This window comes from Manduca sexta, chromosome 9, assembly GCF_014839805.1.
Source record: "Manduca sexta isolate Smith_Timp_Sample1 chromosome 9, JHU_Msex_v1.0, whole genome shotgun sequence".
NCBI classification, from domain to species: domain Eukaryota; kingdom Metazoa; phylum Arthropoda; class Insecta; order Lepidoptera; family Sphingidae; genus Manduca; species Manduca sexta.
In genome coordinates, this window is record NC_051123.1 from 4,090,759 (window position 1) to 4,108,433 (window position 17,675).

At 34.9% G+C, this 17,675-nt stretch overlaps 2 protein-coding genes across 2 annotated transcripts; one reads left to right on the forward strand and one right to left on the reverse strand.

The window, feature by feature from the left end:
* Positions 1-5,002: 5,002 nt before the first annotated feature.
* On the forward strand, positions 5,003-8,403 carry LOC115449820 (fatty acid-binding protein 2-like). The gene is made up of 4 exons (XM_030177713.2): positions 5,003-6,002; positions 6,419-6,582; positions 7,508-7,618; positions 8,118-8,403. The coding sequence occupies exons 1-4, from the start codon at positions 5,870-5,872 to the stop codon at positions 8,169-8,171; spliced, it is 462 nt and encodes a 153-aa protein (XP_030033573.1). The 5' UTR covers positions 5,003-5,869; the 3' UTR covers positions 8,172-8,403.
* A 653-nt stretch (positions 8,404-9,056) lies between these two features.
* On the reverse strand, positions 9,057-12,150 carry LOC115449812 (fatty acid-binding protein 1-like). Its single transcript, XM_030177704.2, has 4 exons — positions 12,005-12,150; positions 10,513-10,682; positions 9,836-9,943; positions 9,057-9,169 (listed from the first exon to the last, which is right to left on the reverse strand). The coding sequence occupies exons 1-4, from the start codon at positions 12,072-12,074 to the stop codon at positions 9,116-9,118; spliced, it is 402 nt and encodes a 133-aa protein (XP_030033564.1). The 5' UTR covers positions 12,075-12,150; the 3' UTR covers positions 9,057-9,115.
* Positions 12,151-17,675: the final 5,525 nt, after the last annotated feature.

Sequence of the window (17,675 nt, forward strand, 5' to 3'; positions counted from 1 at the left end):
TCTCATAACTATTTAAAATTCGTATAACTATGTTAAATTAAAAGGAGACGGGCGAAATTGGGCTTGACTGTACACTTATGAAACATTTATCAATATTCTTCTTCTATTTTTATATCAGCCATTAAAAAACATTAGATTGTATTACAATGGGAAAATAAAATATGTTTTATTATGATTAAGTAACTGACTTCCGGTATCGGGAATATCAGGCTGTCTATTATTAATGTATATATCATTGTTATTCGCTTTCTGTACTTCTGCGCAAGTATGTGTTTTTGGTTTGATATTTTTATTTTAACGACTATGGCTTTTCGAGAATATTTTGACGATTGCTGCTTTAATGAACTACCCACGCTTATTCAACAACGGACTTTGATTTCTTGCTTGCTCGACTGAATTTTCTTGTTCTACCGGATTTCGAAAAGTAACGATGAACCATCAACACCATTGTGTTAATTGTGGCATAGCTACATGTCATTGTAACACTACAGGTATTCGTCCAATTTAAAACGAAATAGTTCTTTCACTAATATAAAAACAGTATAAAGTCATGCCCGTTTTCATGAAGGAGTAGATAAAAGAAGATAATATGCAACCTACACTTAGTTTCATCTTGCGATAAGTAAGTACCTTTATGTCGGTCTTCGTCGATCTCATGCGATAATTTCAATTCTCGTTATTATCTAAGCCAGTTGCTCATTAGTTAACACGGCAATCCAATGGACAATGATTAGGTGCTGTGAACATCTTGTGCTATCGGGTAAATACGAAGTTATTCACAGAAAAGTGTTTTTTTACGCTATATTCTATAGCGATTATTTCTTTACTCCCATTGGAGAGACAGATTTTTTTTTCTAATTTAGAAATGGTTCTATTATTCCTATAAAATAATGCATAAATTATCTCTGTAACACCAAGCCCAAGGTTTTATGAAGTTTCGCCCGTCTCCTTTAACCCTTAATTTGGTATCGTTCACTGTGATATACATTCACGAAAAAAAAATATTGAACGACTGTTTCCTACATTTCCGTTATTTTTATTTTACGTATAGTAAGTTTAAAGCATCTTGATACTAGAAAATATAATTCTACAAGTGGCAAAATAGTTTACTTGTCATTATCTAGTTAAGATGTCGGGTAGACGCGGGCACTCAATACTTCGCAAGGTAAATTTTATATTTTACATGGTATACATAACTATCCTAACTTTTCCATGCATTTGATTTATTAATCAATATCTGTACCTCGATTTGGTATGTTTTTCGTGTAGAATTATACTATTTTAGTAACATTTTTACCGGCAAACCTGTTTGTTCATTACAGTGAACATTGCCAAATACTCGCAATTTTTTTCAATTTAACATGTTCACTGTGATGAACATTGCTAAATTAGGGATGAGCTTTTATGAATAAATAGTTCGTTTTCATGTGGTGGGCTTTTGTTTGGTTTGTGTTTTTTTTGTTTGTTAACAGCATAAAATACAAGGTTGCATGGATAGAATATTGCCACTTGTTCCTGTTAAGCATGCACTTTCCGACACTAGTGATAAATCCTGTACTAACCGACTAATTAGTTACAGTACAATGGAATGATAATAAACCAGTGACTCTTATAAGCTCATTTGTTGGATCTGATCCTGTGGGGAAAATAAAAAGATATTGTAAATAGCAGAAACAAAAGGTAGAGGTTGATTGTCCGAAAAATTTTCACGAGCATAACAAATACATGGCGGATGTAGAGCTGGCTGATATGTTAATATCATTGTATAGACTACCATTTAAGACTAGAAGGTGGTATATTGCCATATTTGGTTAGTTACTAGATATATACATAAATAATGCTTGTCTATTGAATAAACGTAACTGTTTTAGGAATTGAGGAAAAAAAGGTCATTTAAAAATTTTCGTTATGAGATTTATATATGTTTGACAAAGAAATATAGATCAAATTCTCGCCAACAAGTACAGGAATGCAAGATTATAAAACCAAGATCAGCCAGACCTACAATTCTCGTACGATATGATAAGACAGGAAAGTTTCCGAGTATAAAAAAAAGACATGGCGCGATGTGAGTTTTCTCAAATAAATACAACTGTTCATTGCATTAAATGCAATTTAAAGCTCTGTTTCATAACAGGAAAAACTTCTCGTAATTGTTTTTTACATTTTCATAATAAATAATTTAAATTATTGATTAAAAAAGTTTTTTTATTTCACCTTTAAAAACAACACTAATTTGGCAATGTTTACCATGGTGAACATAAAAAAGCAGTTTTTGTTCTTTAAGGATTTCGCAGTGTTCATTGTGATGAACATTGATTTCCTGAAAACCTGTAAATGTTATATTTTTTTTTCTATTTTTCCTAAACTTATTTTTAATACATAACTTCAGATTTATATGTCATTTCATAAAATAAGATAAATCGATTCTCTGCCAAATTAAGGGTGAACTGTCAAATTACTCCGTCGCGTCGAATAAAAAAAATCGACTATAAAGTATATCAGTTTGCCAAGCGTTGTCACGTTTTCAATAGTATAGATCTAGTCTTACTTGTGGCATTAGAAAAATTGTTGAGAATGCTATTTTACAATTTTGTTGCTGGTAAGCCTCAAAACATAAATATTTTTTTTACTTACTGGGCTCAATGGACTTGTTTCCAGAGCCGTAATAAATAAATAAAAAAAAAACAATTTTTTACTTGGCAGTATGGTCTCTGATCTTAGCGTATACTCTGTCGAACAAATAAAAAAAATTACAGCTAAATGTCATTTTCACTTCAAAATATAAACATTGGTAATTATGCGAATTTCCTAAAATAAAGAAATCCCAACCTGGAAACCTTTGCCTGGTAAATGCAAAAGCAACCAAAACGCAATAGTTTTCAATTCTTTTAATAACTAAATTAAATTAGAATGAGTGAAGACATTATCCAAGAATTATCAAGGCGTTCAATTTTCCTAACCAAAAACGAAGAGGCGACTCTATCATGGAACAATTCAGTGATTGCAGCACGAACTGACCGCGGCAACCATTACCTCCAATTCACACACAACTTAGAATGTTTGGACAAGAATATCGACTTATTAGAGTTCTATACGCCCGTGCCTAAAGAAAGCCCTGCGACTGATTTGTTTTCGCACAAACTATTCCCGACAGCATGGCGTAATTCTGAGTTCACAGAAATGTTGATTACGCCTGAACTGTGGCCCCATGACCCGCAAATGGCCGAAGAACTGACTAACATCAGCGTCCTTGAATGGTCTCCTAAAGGATTCGTACAGAACTGCGAATGTGCTTTAGCAGTCTTAAACAACATTGGTGACATTAACTTCTACATTTTCATAAATAAGAGGTGGGCCCCAATTTTCAGTCTGGCGCCATATTTACGGCAACTATTACATGACAGTTATGATTCCCCACAGAATTTAAAAGAGTTGAAACAAGCTGTTTACACAGTAGATGCTTGCGGCATCTGTTGGTCACAAACTGTAAACCTTGATAGCTCCTGCTACTTCGTCACAGCACAGAAAAATGGAGCTTTAGTGTTCTGGTGTCTGAAATGTAACGAAGCCAATATAACCGCAAGAGTGTGTGGACTGATTAATGATAATACAGAAGAAATATGCAGTTTACAATGGATTCCGTTACACGATGACAAGTTTCTCCTAATTTGTTCAGATTTCTTTGGACGTATAATAGCATATGAATGTATTATTGACATGTCAGAAATTAAAGCTGTGAAGTCACACATACTATGGTCCCATAAAGACAGAATGATCGTTAAACAATTTTATTACATGGTACATGAGAATAAAATAGTACTTGCATGTAACAAACACCGACATCTCCTAGTTCAGATGTTTGATAAAGATTACAAACAAATATCACAGTATGTGAAAAACGTCAACGATAATCGCATAACTTCATTGATAGGAACAAATAATGGTATATATCTATCAACAGTCAATTGTGAAATATTTAAAATTGATATATGTATTACGGACAATAATTTAGATGTTTCAATAAATACGGTAGATTTTAAAGTACCATGTGAAACCTATGAATTGTATAGTCTAAGTTTCTCTAGCAATTGTGTTCTTTGGGCAATTGGTATGGTGAATAGAAAGGCAATGCATAGGAAAGAACCAGTGTTATTCGACATCATATTCGCATCTTCAGATAAACTTATGAATTCTGCAATATCAATACTTTTAGAGAACCCAACTAAGAAATTAACAGAATATTGGGATTGTATTGAGTTAATTAGATATAGAGCAATAAAGACAAACAGTATGCCTTCAATTGACTTTGAATCTTTATATGCAGAATCTGCTACAGATATATACAAGCTCAAAGTATATTTAATACTTGTAAAACTTTATACAACACTTAAAAGAGTTATTAAAATAAGTAATGGGCTGGTCTTGCCCGAGAGTTCAATAGAAACATTAAAGGAAAAAATCTTGTTGAACCAAGCTATTTCTGTTATAAATGAATATGAAAATAATCAGAAAAGTGAAAATGAATTGACCGTGTCGTTTGAAGCTGAATGCTTTCAAGGTGCAAAATCTTATATAGAATATTATTGTAAAAAATACAAAAAAAGTTTAGAGGAATTTATAGACTCTAATAGGTTTAGTAATATTGAATTTCAGCAAGAATATATTTGTCAATGTTGCGATGAAAAATTAGAAGGATTTTCGTGTAAAGACAAACATTTGAATATGATTTGTTCTTTGACGTTTACGCCGATCGAAATTGGGGAATATTTAGTGTGTAAAAGCTGTGGTGTTATCGCTAGAATGGAATTATTCTCAAAGCAACCAATGTGTGTGTTCTGTGATTTGTACTTACAGAAGTCTTATATAAATGTATGATTATGATACCTTTTTTATTTCTAAACTAGCCTTTGGTCGCGACTTTGTCTGCATGAAAGTTTTTCGGGGACAAAAGTAGCCTTAGTACCTCCCAGGGTCCTAAACTATCTTCTTACCAAATTTCATCTAAATCCTTATGGTCATTTTTCAATTTATCCCAGACACCTACATATGGCGGGGTGTTTTTTATTATGTTAGTATATTTAAATTCTAAATAGAAAAGATATCAACAAGCATTGCTATATAGGATATTTACAATACTTAACAATAGGAACATTATATTATAATCTGCTTAGATATCATTTTGAGGGTTCGACTAATAATACTGGTTAGTCACTTTATTCTTTTGATAAAATAAAAATAAAATAAATTATTTAAATACTAGGGAAAGTTTGCATAAATTTATTATTTTATGACATGAACAGTCACAATGAAAAGTATTTTAAAATATATTCAGAGATAGGATTATATGCATTTGCATATTTTGGTCAATTTCGGTTTATTTGCAGGTAATAGTTAAAGTCATGGGAAAGTGCATATTTTCGCTATATTACGTAATATTGTATTGCTACTTTTCATTAACAAAAAAAATAAATGAAATACAAATGAACGCGGAATATTTTAGGTATTTATGTTACCTGTCGAGCATTTTTTCGATCACCACTCTGTTTTAAATCAGTTATTTTTCATTAATTAATGTTGCATATGTTTATGTTCTTTGTGCATATTTCGGTCATTTTAAGTTGCATATAATCCGGTCTCTAGTAATATCAATAGAAGTAAAATAAAAAATCCCTTTTCATTGTCATAGATTGTCCATATCTTATCCTCTCCAAATGTGAGATCGGCTTACTATTTCAAGTAAGAGAAAGGTTTTGTCTTCCTATTTACTGGCTTGACGTCAACCATTATTTGGTATCATTTAAAAACACCTGTGTACCTATCTATAATGCCATAGTTTACTACCCACCATAAAGAAACTATAAAATGAATGAGCTTGTATTATAAAGTACGAATTACCATAGGTAAGGTTCAGTCGAACAATTTAATTGCCATGGCTTTTCTGGGCAAAGAATACAAGTTTGTCAGAGATGAAAATTTCGAGGCTTTCATTCAGTCTTTAGGTGAGTATTGTAGGTTATTGAACTTTATTTTATAATTTATACTTGCCTCAGTGGCATATCGCGGTGCTGCTGGGGTTTCAGGTTTGATCCCCGGTAACATATTGAGGTTTTCTACTCAGTATATCAGCATCATCAATTTGTCTACGATATAGCGTCCCATACTAGAATAGATGCACAAAACGAAAAGTAAGTGTGCTTGTTTCCAATGATTTCACATTAACATTTTTATTTTCATAGACGTATAACAAAGGTATTGTATTTAATTGGTGCTAGGTCTCTCATATGATAGAGTCCGCCTGGGTAGGTACCACCGCAATATCTATTTTTGCCGCCACACTGCAGTGTGTAGTCACTGTTGAACGAGATGTGAAAAGCGGAAGTGGGTGTGTTAGCATGCACAATTCATCTCTTTCCAGGTCTTCCTGAAGAAGAAAACAAGATATACAAGGACTACCATCCTAGTCAGAAGTTGACCCTGGACGGAGCCACCTACACCTTCACCGCTGCTACTCCTCAATCATCCGACACGTTATCTTTCAAGTCAGGTGTTGAATTCGATGAGAAAATTGATCATTCTAATGTGAGTGTATATTGGCCATACGTATAAAGCAAAGTCCCCCGCAGTCTATGTGAATACGATAAACTCAAAAACTACCGAACGGATGTCGATGTAAATTGAGACTCTGGGAAGGATAAAGGCTATTTTTTATCCCGGGAAAATATATACTTAGCAGAAATTTTATCCCGGTAAACTTTTTCGAAGGCGAAGCCGCGAGCAAAAGCTTGATTATAACAATTATTATAATTGTATTGAAATATAACTATTTATCGTGTTTATTATATTATTATTTTAAGACTAGTCTTCGACACGTCGGGAGAATATAATAATATTAGGTACAATATAAATAACCACAATAAAATCCGTACCTAAATAGTTTTATTTTGTTGTCTAATATTCATCCCTTAATATAATAATTGTGCCTATTATGGTCTCAATACGAATATAGAAAAGGCAGACGGCGAATGTACCTAAACCGTAATACCGTAGCTACTTAAAAGGTACGTACTAGTAGCACTCGCAAAATATTTTAGTCAAGGCACCTTATAATTGCTTTCAAAACCATGATATGGGTTTACTTATTCTCAATTACCTATTTACTGGTGGTAGGTCTCTCATACGAGAGTCCGCTTGGGTAGATACCACCGCAATCTCTTTCTGCCGCCAAGCAACAGTGTGTAGTCTTTTGTGTTCCGGTTTGAAAGGCATTGTTGGCAGTGTAACTACTGGACATAATAAGACTTAACATCTCATGTCTTAGGATAGCGAGCGCAGTGGAATACCAAACAGTACTTGGTAATTTGAGGTGTTTGATGATGTTTCTGCTGTGCTTGCTTCTGTATTGCTTACAAACAGGCGAACAGCTCGTTATTCAAAGCAATAATAATCCTTAGCTAAGTACTGATGCAAACTAGATTAAAATTTCTGTTTCCTAAAACCATTTCAGGCGAAGTCAACTGTCACAGTAGAAGATAATGTCATGACGCACGTCCAAAAGTTAGAGGATGGAAAAGTGTTCACCTTCCTCAGAGAGTTTAACGGAGATGAGTTAGTATTGGTATGTATGTTTTTTTTTTTTTTCCTATACTTAATGTTTAACATCTTAACTAATTATAACTCTAGTGCTATCAGCTAGGTGGTACATTGCCAAGTGATAGCGTGTGTTTGTGGTACACTGTGGGTGTCAGGGGGGAGTGGGTTTCCGCGATTTGATAATTGATTGGTCTGTATGTTGGCATGTACCTATGGGTAGAAGTAATCTTTATCTCCGTTTTACGCCATTTGCGGACCAACAACTAAGTTAGATTAACTGGCATAGCTAAGAAAAACATGGTACAGTCAGCCACAAAAGTGGTTAAACAAATAAAAAAATTCGAATCGCCTTTAAACGTTTGTGTCCTTGTTGACAATTGTTTTTGCTTTAGTAAAATTAATTCAAATAAAATAAACTCGAAGTTTATTTTAGTGAAGAAAATAATTTGGTTGCTGGCTGTACCTACTCGATTTACACAATAAAACAACAATTATAAGTAAATAACCAATTTAATTTCTTTCAGACAATTACAAATAATGCGTGGGACGGAGCAACTAAAATATATTACAAAGCGTAATATTAATTTAATAAATTTAATCTGATACATAAAATTTAAGATGATACTTCTGTTTTTCTCATTACCTACATAAACATTCCTAAACAACCTAAAAATTACTAATAAGGGCTTAAAAGACTGAAGACTACCTATCTAATAGGCAGTATATTAAAGTGAACATTTGCAGAGGAACAACATTGACGTATATAGACACTAATGTCCATACCAACTATTTGTTCAAAATCTGAACTAAAATGGCAACCAAAACGTCACTATTTATTCACTTGAACAATAAATAATATTACTTATTTGACTAATATTTTTTATTCACATCCAGGTTTACACTTAGACTCGAGTTCTTATATTATGAGCCCCACTCCGTACATTGCAATACAGTTGAGTCGAACACAGTGAGTTTACGGAACTCCAGATCTAGTACATAGTACGTATATATCGATGTACAATAATAAGTGTTAGCTTGCAAAAGTAAATTATTACAATATGACACTTCTAATGTTTCGCGTGCCACGCCATTTTCCACCTTAACTCCGACTGGCACCGATGAAATTTTGAAATTCTCGCGCATTACCAATCGATCATTACTGATGGTAGATTTCTCGTAAGCGTGGCCGTCTGGGTCGGTACTACCACAATGGCTATCCTGCCACCCAACACCAGTCGATATACTGTTCTATTCCGGTTTAAAGGCATTGAACATAGCATAACTACTGGGTATTAGGTTTCACATCATATTTCTTAGGGTGACGAGGGCAGTAGAGTACTACGCAGTATTGTGTAATTTAAAGTATTGTATGATGTAGTTACTGTCTAGGGATGGTCGTATCGCGTACTATCAGACGAGTGGCGTGTTCGTCTCACCCTTCAACTGAATAAATAAGAGAAAAGTTATAAATTACTTAAAATTATATATTTCATAACAATCAATAAATTACATAACAATAAAATTAAGCCTTGTAGTATCTGTATGCGACGAAGTCCGGCGAATTACTGGTTAAGGTCTGCAAAGAAAAAAGAATAATTAAAACATTCTGGGTCATGTATGGATATCTATTATAAGATTAAAGCAGTGTTTCCCAAAGTATTTTTTGCTATGCCACCCTGCTGTCTAAATAGAAATCCCCAAGCACCTCTCCTTTGCAATGTCAGGACTAGGAAGCCAGGGGGCTCACGAAGTATCTCCACTACTATTATAAAAATGAGTTTGTTTATTTGTTACGACTTTATTACTCAAACCGGTGATGAAATTTTCACTAGCAAGAAGTAAAAGTGCAATACACACAACAGTAGAAGAAACACTCACTAGAAGAGAGGAGAGAAAAAACGGAGAGCCTAAAGCTAAGCGAGAGTAACAAGAACTATGATCACTAACTATAGTGATGAGCGCAAGTATCAGCGAATTATATGTAGAATATAGATCCGTGGCGCATGTGTCAGCTGACTGACTACCTGCGGCCGGCCGGGCGCGTCTCGCTTCAACCGTTTCATGCCCATGTTCATAGGTTTACAATAGTATTCAGTTTTAATAACTTTATTATTTGTGCGGATAACACCGCCTCAGGAGGACACATGGGGTACAAAGTGAAAAAAGTTTCATCTAGAAAATAGTATTACACCTCAAGCAAATTGCATTACTAACTACTCCTTTGACAGGACATTATATTTACCATTTTGAGGAGGTCTTCGCTGAATTCTCTAATTACGGCGCCTTTTCCTTCGCTGCCCTTGACAACCTGTGTCATCGTATTACCGTTGACTGTGTACACGCTCTTGATCTGTAAGAAGAGGTAATGAGTGAATGTTTTTCAATATACTTACCGGAAAAGCTAAGGATATTTATCTGTGTAATAAAGTGAACTTTTGCAGAGGTAAATTACAAAGGCGTTAACTTGCAACAAAGTAAATACATAACATGATACGTTGTTCCGTCTCGCGTGCCACTCCATTTTCTAATTTTCTTTTCCATGGCAATTTTCAATACTCGCGCATTATCTGTGGAGTTGACACGCTCTAATTGGCTGAACGCGCATGTCGCTTCATCGGGAATAGAGAATAGCATCATTGCTTCGCTTCTGTTTTAATCTTATTTCTTGATAATTTAATTAAATTTTTTGTTATTCATAAAATGTTATAGTCTATCATATAATATCATATAAGTATTTATGACTAAAGAAACAAGACTACTATTTTTGCAATTACTATCAATTATAATGCAAAGTTTAGACTAATAAGTTCTTTCGTTTCTAATGTTCGTTTCTTCTTTGCTAAAAATTGCTTGTTGAAGTTAAATTTTGCAAGTTTTCTTGTTATCTAAACATCACTTGTAAGTTGTAGTAACACCTACCGGAACACCACCCAGGCCTACATCGTCGACCTCCACGCCAGACTCGAACAGGACTTCGTTGTTGCCCTCACTGGACCTAGTGATGTATCTGTACTTGTTTCCCTCCTTCTTCAACTGGGCGGTGGCCTTGAATGTCGCGTATTTCTTAATCACCTCCTCATCAGTGACACCTTGAAAGATTACACATTTTCATATATCCTATCTGTCTCTTCGATTTTTTTAAATCTTGGGTTTAATTTGAGGTTTTTACCTTTAGCAGACATGACAATTCCATCGTAGCTTGTTACAATTTAAATAAATAATTTAATTAAATAGCATAGTCTTCATGTTAGATAGGTTAATAAATATGTCGACTCACTGCTGAACTATTGGTCATAAAATTTTCTAGCGATCTCTGATTTTGGTTTAGATGAAATACTTTGAATCGGACCTACGTTCGGACTATGTAATTTTTCCAATAGCAAATGTTGTATAGTGTGTTCATAGAGAGAACAGATTTTTACATAGTAACCCCTCCTCGCCATTTGGTAATCATTTGTCATGTCTTATTGCTTTGTTATAAATGATCTTGCGTGTTGTTTTTAGGAATTTTTGTATAGAAACATACCGAAACTAAACAAAAGAGGTAATTAAGCACAGTAGCGACCTCAAATCCCACGACGGTTTTCTTCCTGAACAGACTATATGTCTTAAATTTTATTGCAGCAAATGCAGTGGGGTGAATTATTTTTTTAAAATTAAGTATGTATACTTTGCTGACAGAAAGTGTCCAGATCCAAGCCTAAGGTCTAGCTTAACATAATTCCTGCGTTAAATCCCGCAAACCAGATTCTTTTCCATACGAAAAAATAAAAAAGCAATTTTAATTAGGCACCGACTCCAAAATTGGTATCTAATATATACTTGTTATGTGAAATTATTTTTTGGTTTTGAGTGGTTTTTGAAGGCGGTTTAATTTTTTGTTAAAATTATTTTTATATATTACATTGATTCTAGAATGTACTAATTACAAATTATTTTAGCTAATTTATAGCTCAAATAAATTATGTGATCCCGTTTTTTTATGTACAATTCTGCGATTATTCTATCATTTGGACAAGTCTTTTCTAAACGTATTTTTGTTTTCTATTGGTGCTAACGCTTGGACAAATGCGTCTTGATGAGCAATTGTCAGTTGTCAAGATTTTAGGAAATAATAGTTCTTAGTTAATATAGAAAGGGCGAGCCTCATATAAATTTCCTTTCTGCCAATGTGTAAAAGCAAATATTCATCCATACATTTATGAAAAATGCTGTAGTGTGCGTTCATAATAACACAAAATGGTGCAAGATTTATATTTGTTGCACTATTTATGTAGTAGCTACATTGAATGTTATAGATTTTTTTGTTCGTGGTAAATGGCAATAAGGACATGGCGTGTCCTTCGTACGTAGTCTATGACTTCACTATCTGATTGACTAACGTGCCTCCTCATAAAGATAATATACATACCCACAAGCCTGAGGTACTCGTCGAAGTTCTCCTGCCTGTCGAACGTGTAAACTTTTCCTTCGTAGGCCATTGTGTGCGGTTTTTAGATGTCTGTCCACAAATTAATCAAATCTAAAAATAAGTCTTCCCTTTTATAGGTATTCTTATCTAAAATTGGGGTTTGGTGGGCTTGTTGATAAGATTACCTTCATGACTTGCAATGTTGGAGCTATATTCCGGTTTTGATCCGTGTTAAGGGAAATTGCATCCAATGTACAGGGCATTATGGAGGTAGATAAATTATATGCAAAACATCATGACGCAGCAATTTTGTCGTTTGCCAAAGAATGACGTACATAATGTACACGGCATTGATTATAAGCGGTGATTAAGTTACGTCACATCGTGACTGGTGTATATACAATAATCTTCTTTCTCTTCAGTATTTGGAAGTTCACTGCTGAACATACGCCTACCCCGAACATTTCCAGACCAACCTGTTAAAAGCGGTCTGCATCCAGTGGTCTCGTGTGACCTTTACGAGGTCCTCTGTCCATCATGTAGAAGGAAATCCAACGCTGCGCGACACAGTAGTAAAATCAACACCATGCATATTTCCGTAGTTATTTTTTTTTTTCAGTCAGTGTATTCTGCTGTATTTTAATTAGTAATTCTATAATAGCGGCGATAGCCTAGTTGGGTGTGGAACGGACTGGCAAGACGAATGTCCGCAGGTTCAAATCCCAAGGGCACACACCTCTAACTTTTCTTAAATCATGTGTGTATTCTTTGTGAATTTATCATTCGCTTTAAGGGTGAAGGAAAAACATCGTGAGGAAACCTGTACATCTGAGAAGACTCTCTATAGGAATTTCGAAGGTATGTGAAGTCTACCAATCCACACTAGGCCAACGTGGTGGACTAAGGCTTAATCCCTCTCAGTAGTAGAGGAGGTCCGTGCTCAGCAGTGGGCAAGTATATAATACAGGGCTGATATTATTATTATTATATATAATGAGGCCCTAAAACAGTCTAAAATATTTTTCAAATTTGTATTGTACTGTCATGACATTTGTAGGTCTATGTTTCATTCATAAAAAAAGCACGTCGCACGATGAGATAATGTTTTTAAACTGACTGAGTCAGCGTGACACTCGAAAATTAATAATAATTCGTCATTAATAAATCATTGATGATAATTATTTACTGGTATCGTTGATAATTATTGTATCAAATATTATACCTACTAGATAACATAATTAGTTTGCAACAACGCCGCCATGAGAATATTTTTCCTGAATAAAAGTCTACTTTATATTTTTTGGAATACAAATTCTTCCAGCGGTTATTTTCAAACATAAACCTCAAGGTAGGTTACTCGTTCTTGGATTTCGTTTACACTTTTTTTTAAGGAAACATTAACAGTAAACAGAGGACTAAAGCGAATTGTGTGTATGTCGCAGGGGTATTGTCAAAGCTGTGATGTTACAATTTAACTAGTCATATTATAATTAAACGGTAGATTGTCAATCGACTTCATTTCTTACAATTTAACGGCCTGGTTTTAGTATCATTGTAATGTCACGGGGACAATATAGTGATATTGTATGACAATTATACTTTGATATTTTCACTGGCCAACCATCCAAAAGGTATTTAACGTCTTGCCTAATTCTCACACTTAACATTTGAAATATAGGAATCTATTTGCTTAGTAATGTCCCAGAAAAGTAATTATAAAGTGATTTCTTCATGCAACAAAAGGATACATCACATTGTGAAGCTATTGTGAAAAGTTAGTTGCGGTACTGGGGTGACGAGAGGCAATGCCTTATTTTTTTTTGTTTGATTTACTCCTTAAGGAGAAGGTAAAGGCTCTCAGCCATACAGCCTAGTTTGTCTTCTTTTATACGTCTTCTTTATTACAATTTAAGGGCCGGAGCCATGTCTGTAATATTATTGAATTATAAGGCCGAAGCCATGTCTGCAATATTCTCAATCCTGAGGCCGAAGACTGAGTATTTACTATTCTATCATCCTTCAAATTCGTTAAATCCATAAAGTTCGAAGAGTAAGGAAGATTATATGGAACTTACATTGGGAAAATGGTTGTATAACACATGCTCATGCGATGGTTACTCAATCTACCTTGAAATAGTAAAACATTAATATAAATATTTCATATCTTTTTCATATCGTTTTCAAATTTTTTGATTTTTTTGTTTATAACTAACTATACTGTTTAATGTCTTTGGTAAAATCATACAACGGCATTCAGTAACAATTGAATTATGTTAGTATGACTAACGCGACCAGACGTCCCGTTTTGAACGGGACCGTCCCGGTTTTCGGTAATCTGTTCCGGTGTCCTCAGAAAAAACCCGGGGACACAAAATTGTCCCGTTTTTCGAAACCGTGCGAAAATGTAAGAGTCAACCGGACTGCTACTTGGCTTCAAGGCTTACGAATGTTTTCTGTAATGAATAAAATGTGGACATCTGAAAAAACTCAGTTACAGATTCCAGTTCTGAAAACGATGTTGATAACTAATGAAAATATATAAAAAAACAGCTGTAATAAAAAAAAATTTTTCTTCACAAAAATAAATTTTTTTTTTGGTCAATCTCTGGGCTGAGTCCCTAACCCTACAACTCAACCTATGCACGGCCTACCAGCTAAAACTCCGCGGTGGCCCTCTTCAGCGCATTAGGAACGACTGCGGGCTTCTTCTGACGTTGAAGTGTCTAGTCGGCCGCTGAAGTACAAATTTTCTAATAAGCGTGTGTTATTTTTTTTCATTCTTCACGTAAATAAACCGAAGTCCCGTTTTGTGACGAAAAATAAATGGTCACGTTAAGTATGACGATATCAGACAGATTCAGTTATCAGTATGATCAGAAGATATTCTGTGAATTTCTTATCTACGATAATGAATGAAAAAATTATTATCTAAAGGATTGAATGTACTCGGAAGCCATATTTAATATGTACTTAATGGCCTTGTAAATGTAAAACTTAAATAGATGGGTCCTAGTTAGCAATCACTAGAGATGCAAATATGCATTAAATTACATATACACAATTCGCTTTAGTCCTCTGTTTACTGTTAATGTTTCCTAAAAAAACGTGTAAAGGAAATCCAAGAACAAGTAACCTACGTTGAGGTTTATGTTTGAAAACACATACAAACCGCTGGAAGAATTTGTATTCCAAAAAAATATAAAATAGACCTTTATTAAGGAAAAATATTCTCATGACGGCGTTGTTGCAAACTGTTATGTTATCTAGTAGGTATAATATTTGATATAATAACAATGATGTATTAAGGACGAATTATTATTAATTTTCGAGTGTCACGCTGACTCGGTCAGTTTAAAAACATTATCTAATCGTGCGACGTGCTTTCTTTATGAATGAAACATAGACCTACAAATGTCATGATAGCCCAGTCATTTGGTAGTTTTACCTGGAAAGTTTTCCAGGAGTTTTGAAAATTGGTTAATTTATAGATTTCGGTATGCTCTTTTCGAATTTCAACTTTGCCAGCTCGTACCCCCGCCGCTCGCGCCGCCATATTGAAAAAATGGCGCCTAAAAACGGTTTTTTGGGAATATCTCCTTTCCGACGCATTTTACGAAAAAAATATTTACGTACAAAATTAAACTAGAAGAAATTTTCTACAATTTATGTATTTATATTTTTTTTCATAAAATCAATAGTTTTTGGCGTACGAGCGCCACAAAGTACATTTCAATAGACCTTTTAAAAAAAAAACTCATTTCCACACCACCTGGAGGTAGAGTAAGTAGCGCCTTTTTTGTACTATGTTTTCCCCTGTAGGCCTAATCCACTTGTGATAAATTTTATTTCGAAATTTAGCACAATCTCCTTCGCTTTGCTGTTCCTGATGGACCAGGTGATACGACTTCGTCCTGAGCATGGATCGAAACATCTAGGACCGAAATTTCGTCCGCATCCTCTGCGATGTGACTATCAGATTGATCACACGTCTCTTCATTTTCATTTTCATCGAAAGCTTTTTCAAAATTAGTCACCGTTTCTTCCTCTTCATCAGAATTATATGATGGAATTGGCGAATTATTACAACTATATATCCGTTATATGCGCAAATTGTAGTGGACAATTTGCGCATATAACGGAGCATTTTAATCCAGCTTTTCTGTATCGACAGGCTTTCTGACATCCTTTTTTACACTTGCAGGAAATAAGTTTCAATAACGATTCTGGAGCGGGGGGTTGGAGCATCGTAACAGGAATTAGTCCATTTTTGTTTCTATTCCATCCCCATTCTTCTGCATTTTTTTCATTCCCGTACCACTGCTGAACCTGGTGATAGGCTCGGAATGAATGTTGTCGTGCTGCTGCTTCTGTTGGTGGTAGTGATGCAATATTAAATTTTCTTTTATATGCTGATTTTGTGCAGCATGCATATCTATATTCGTTTAAAGACATGTTTTATTTTACTTTTCACGTCACTGTAACCGTATAATTGAAGGAGGAAACGTTCTCCTGAACGTTGCTAAAGAGCCAATGATCTCTGGATCAACGTGCGGATTTTTAAATACCTCAATAACCTCGTTCAAATCAGGATTTTTTCGGAGTACATTAATGAATTTTATTTTTCCTTGATTAAAGAGTGCACATGTGGTATCACAGCCACTGAAGGCATGCAAAAATAAAATATGATCTGCAGCTGTTCTATCTATGATACTTTCAGTGGAATATATTTGTTGGGAAATTTTTCCTTTTCCTGGTTTGAGAAAGTAGACGTTCGATCTCGTACATAGAGCTGTGAAAAGAATCAGAAGATCTATATCTTCGCCGACCACTATTACGGTATCAAATGCTGGTGAAATATTTATTGCGGTATTGATGATTAGCGTATCCGCATCTTCCGTGGCTTGTGAGACCATGAAATTTTCCGCTTCAAATTTTGTTTTCAACATTCTAATGAGGCGGTTCTTGTTCGCATCATTCCCCAGGAATTTATCTTGTGACACAGATAAATAATCATTGTCTCGTCGAAAAGTATGTCTACTGAAGCAGCTATTTATACAAAGGCGAAATATTACCCTTATACCTGCTTCTTCAAAACCGGCGGCAGTAGTAGAATATGTTTGTAATATGGTCGTGCATAGGTTTAAGTTGTATATAGGGTTAGGGACTCGGTCCGTCGGTCGCCCGAAGGTCAACATCAAATCCAGGCGGCTCAACGCCGGGCCGTAAGGCACGGTTACCCCAGCATAACCGCTCAGTCGCCCCCCACGAAGGCTGGGCGGTAGTAATAGGGCACTTTCTCCGCGAAACCAAAAAAAAAAAAAGTTTCCTCACGATGTTTTTCCTTCACCCTTAAAGCGAATGATAAATTCACAAAGAATACACACATGATTTTAGAAAAGTCAGAGGTGTGTGCCCTTGGGATTTGAACCTGCGGACATTCGTCTTGCCAGTCCGTTCCACACCCAACTAGGCTATCGCCGTTATTATAGAGTTACTAATTAAAATACAGCAGAATACACTGACTGCAAAAAAAAGTAATGAACTACGAAAATATGCATGGTGTTGATTTCACTACTGTGTCGCGCAGCGTTGGATTTCCTTCTACATGATGGACAGACGACCTCGTAAAGGTCACAGAAGCCCACTGGATCCAGACCGCTTTTAACAGGTT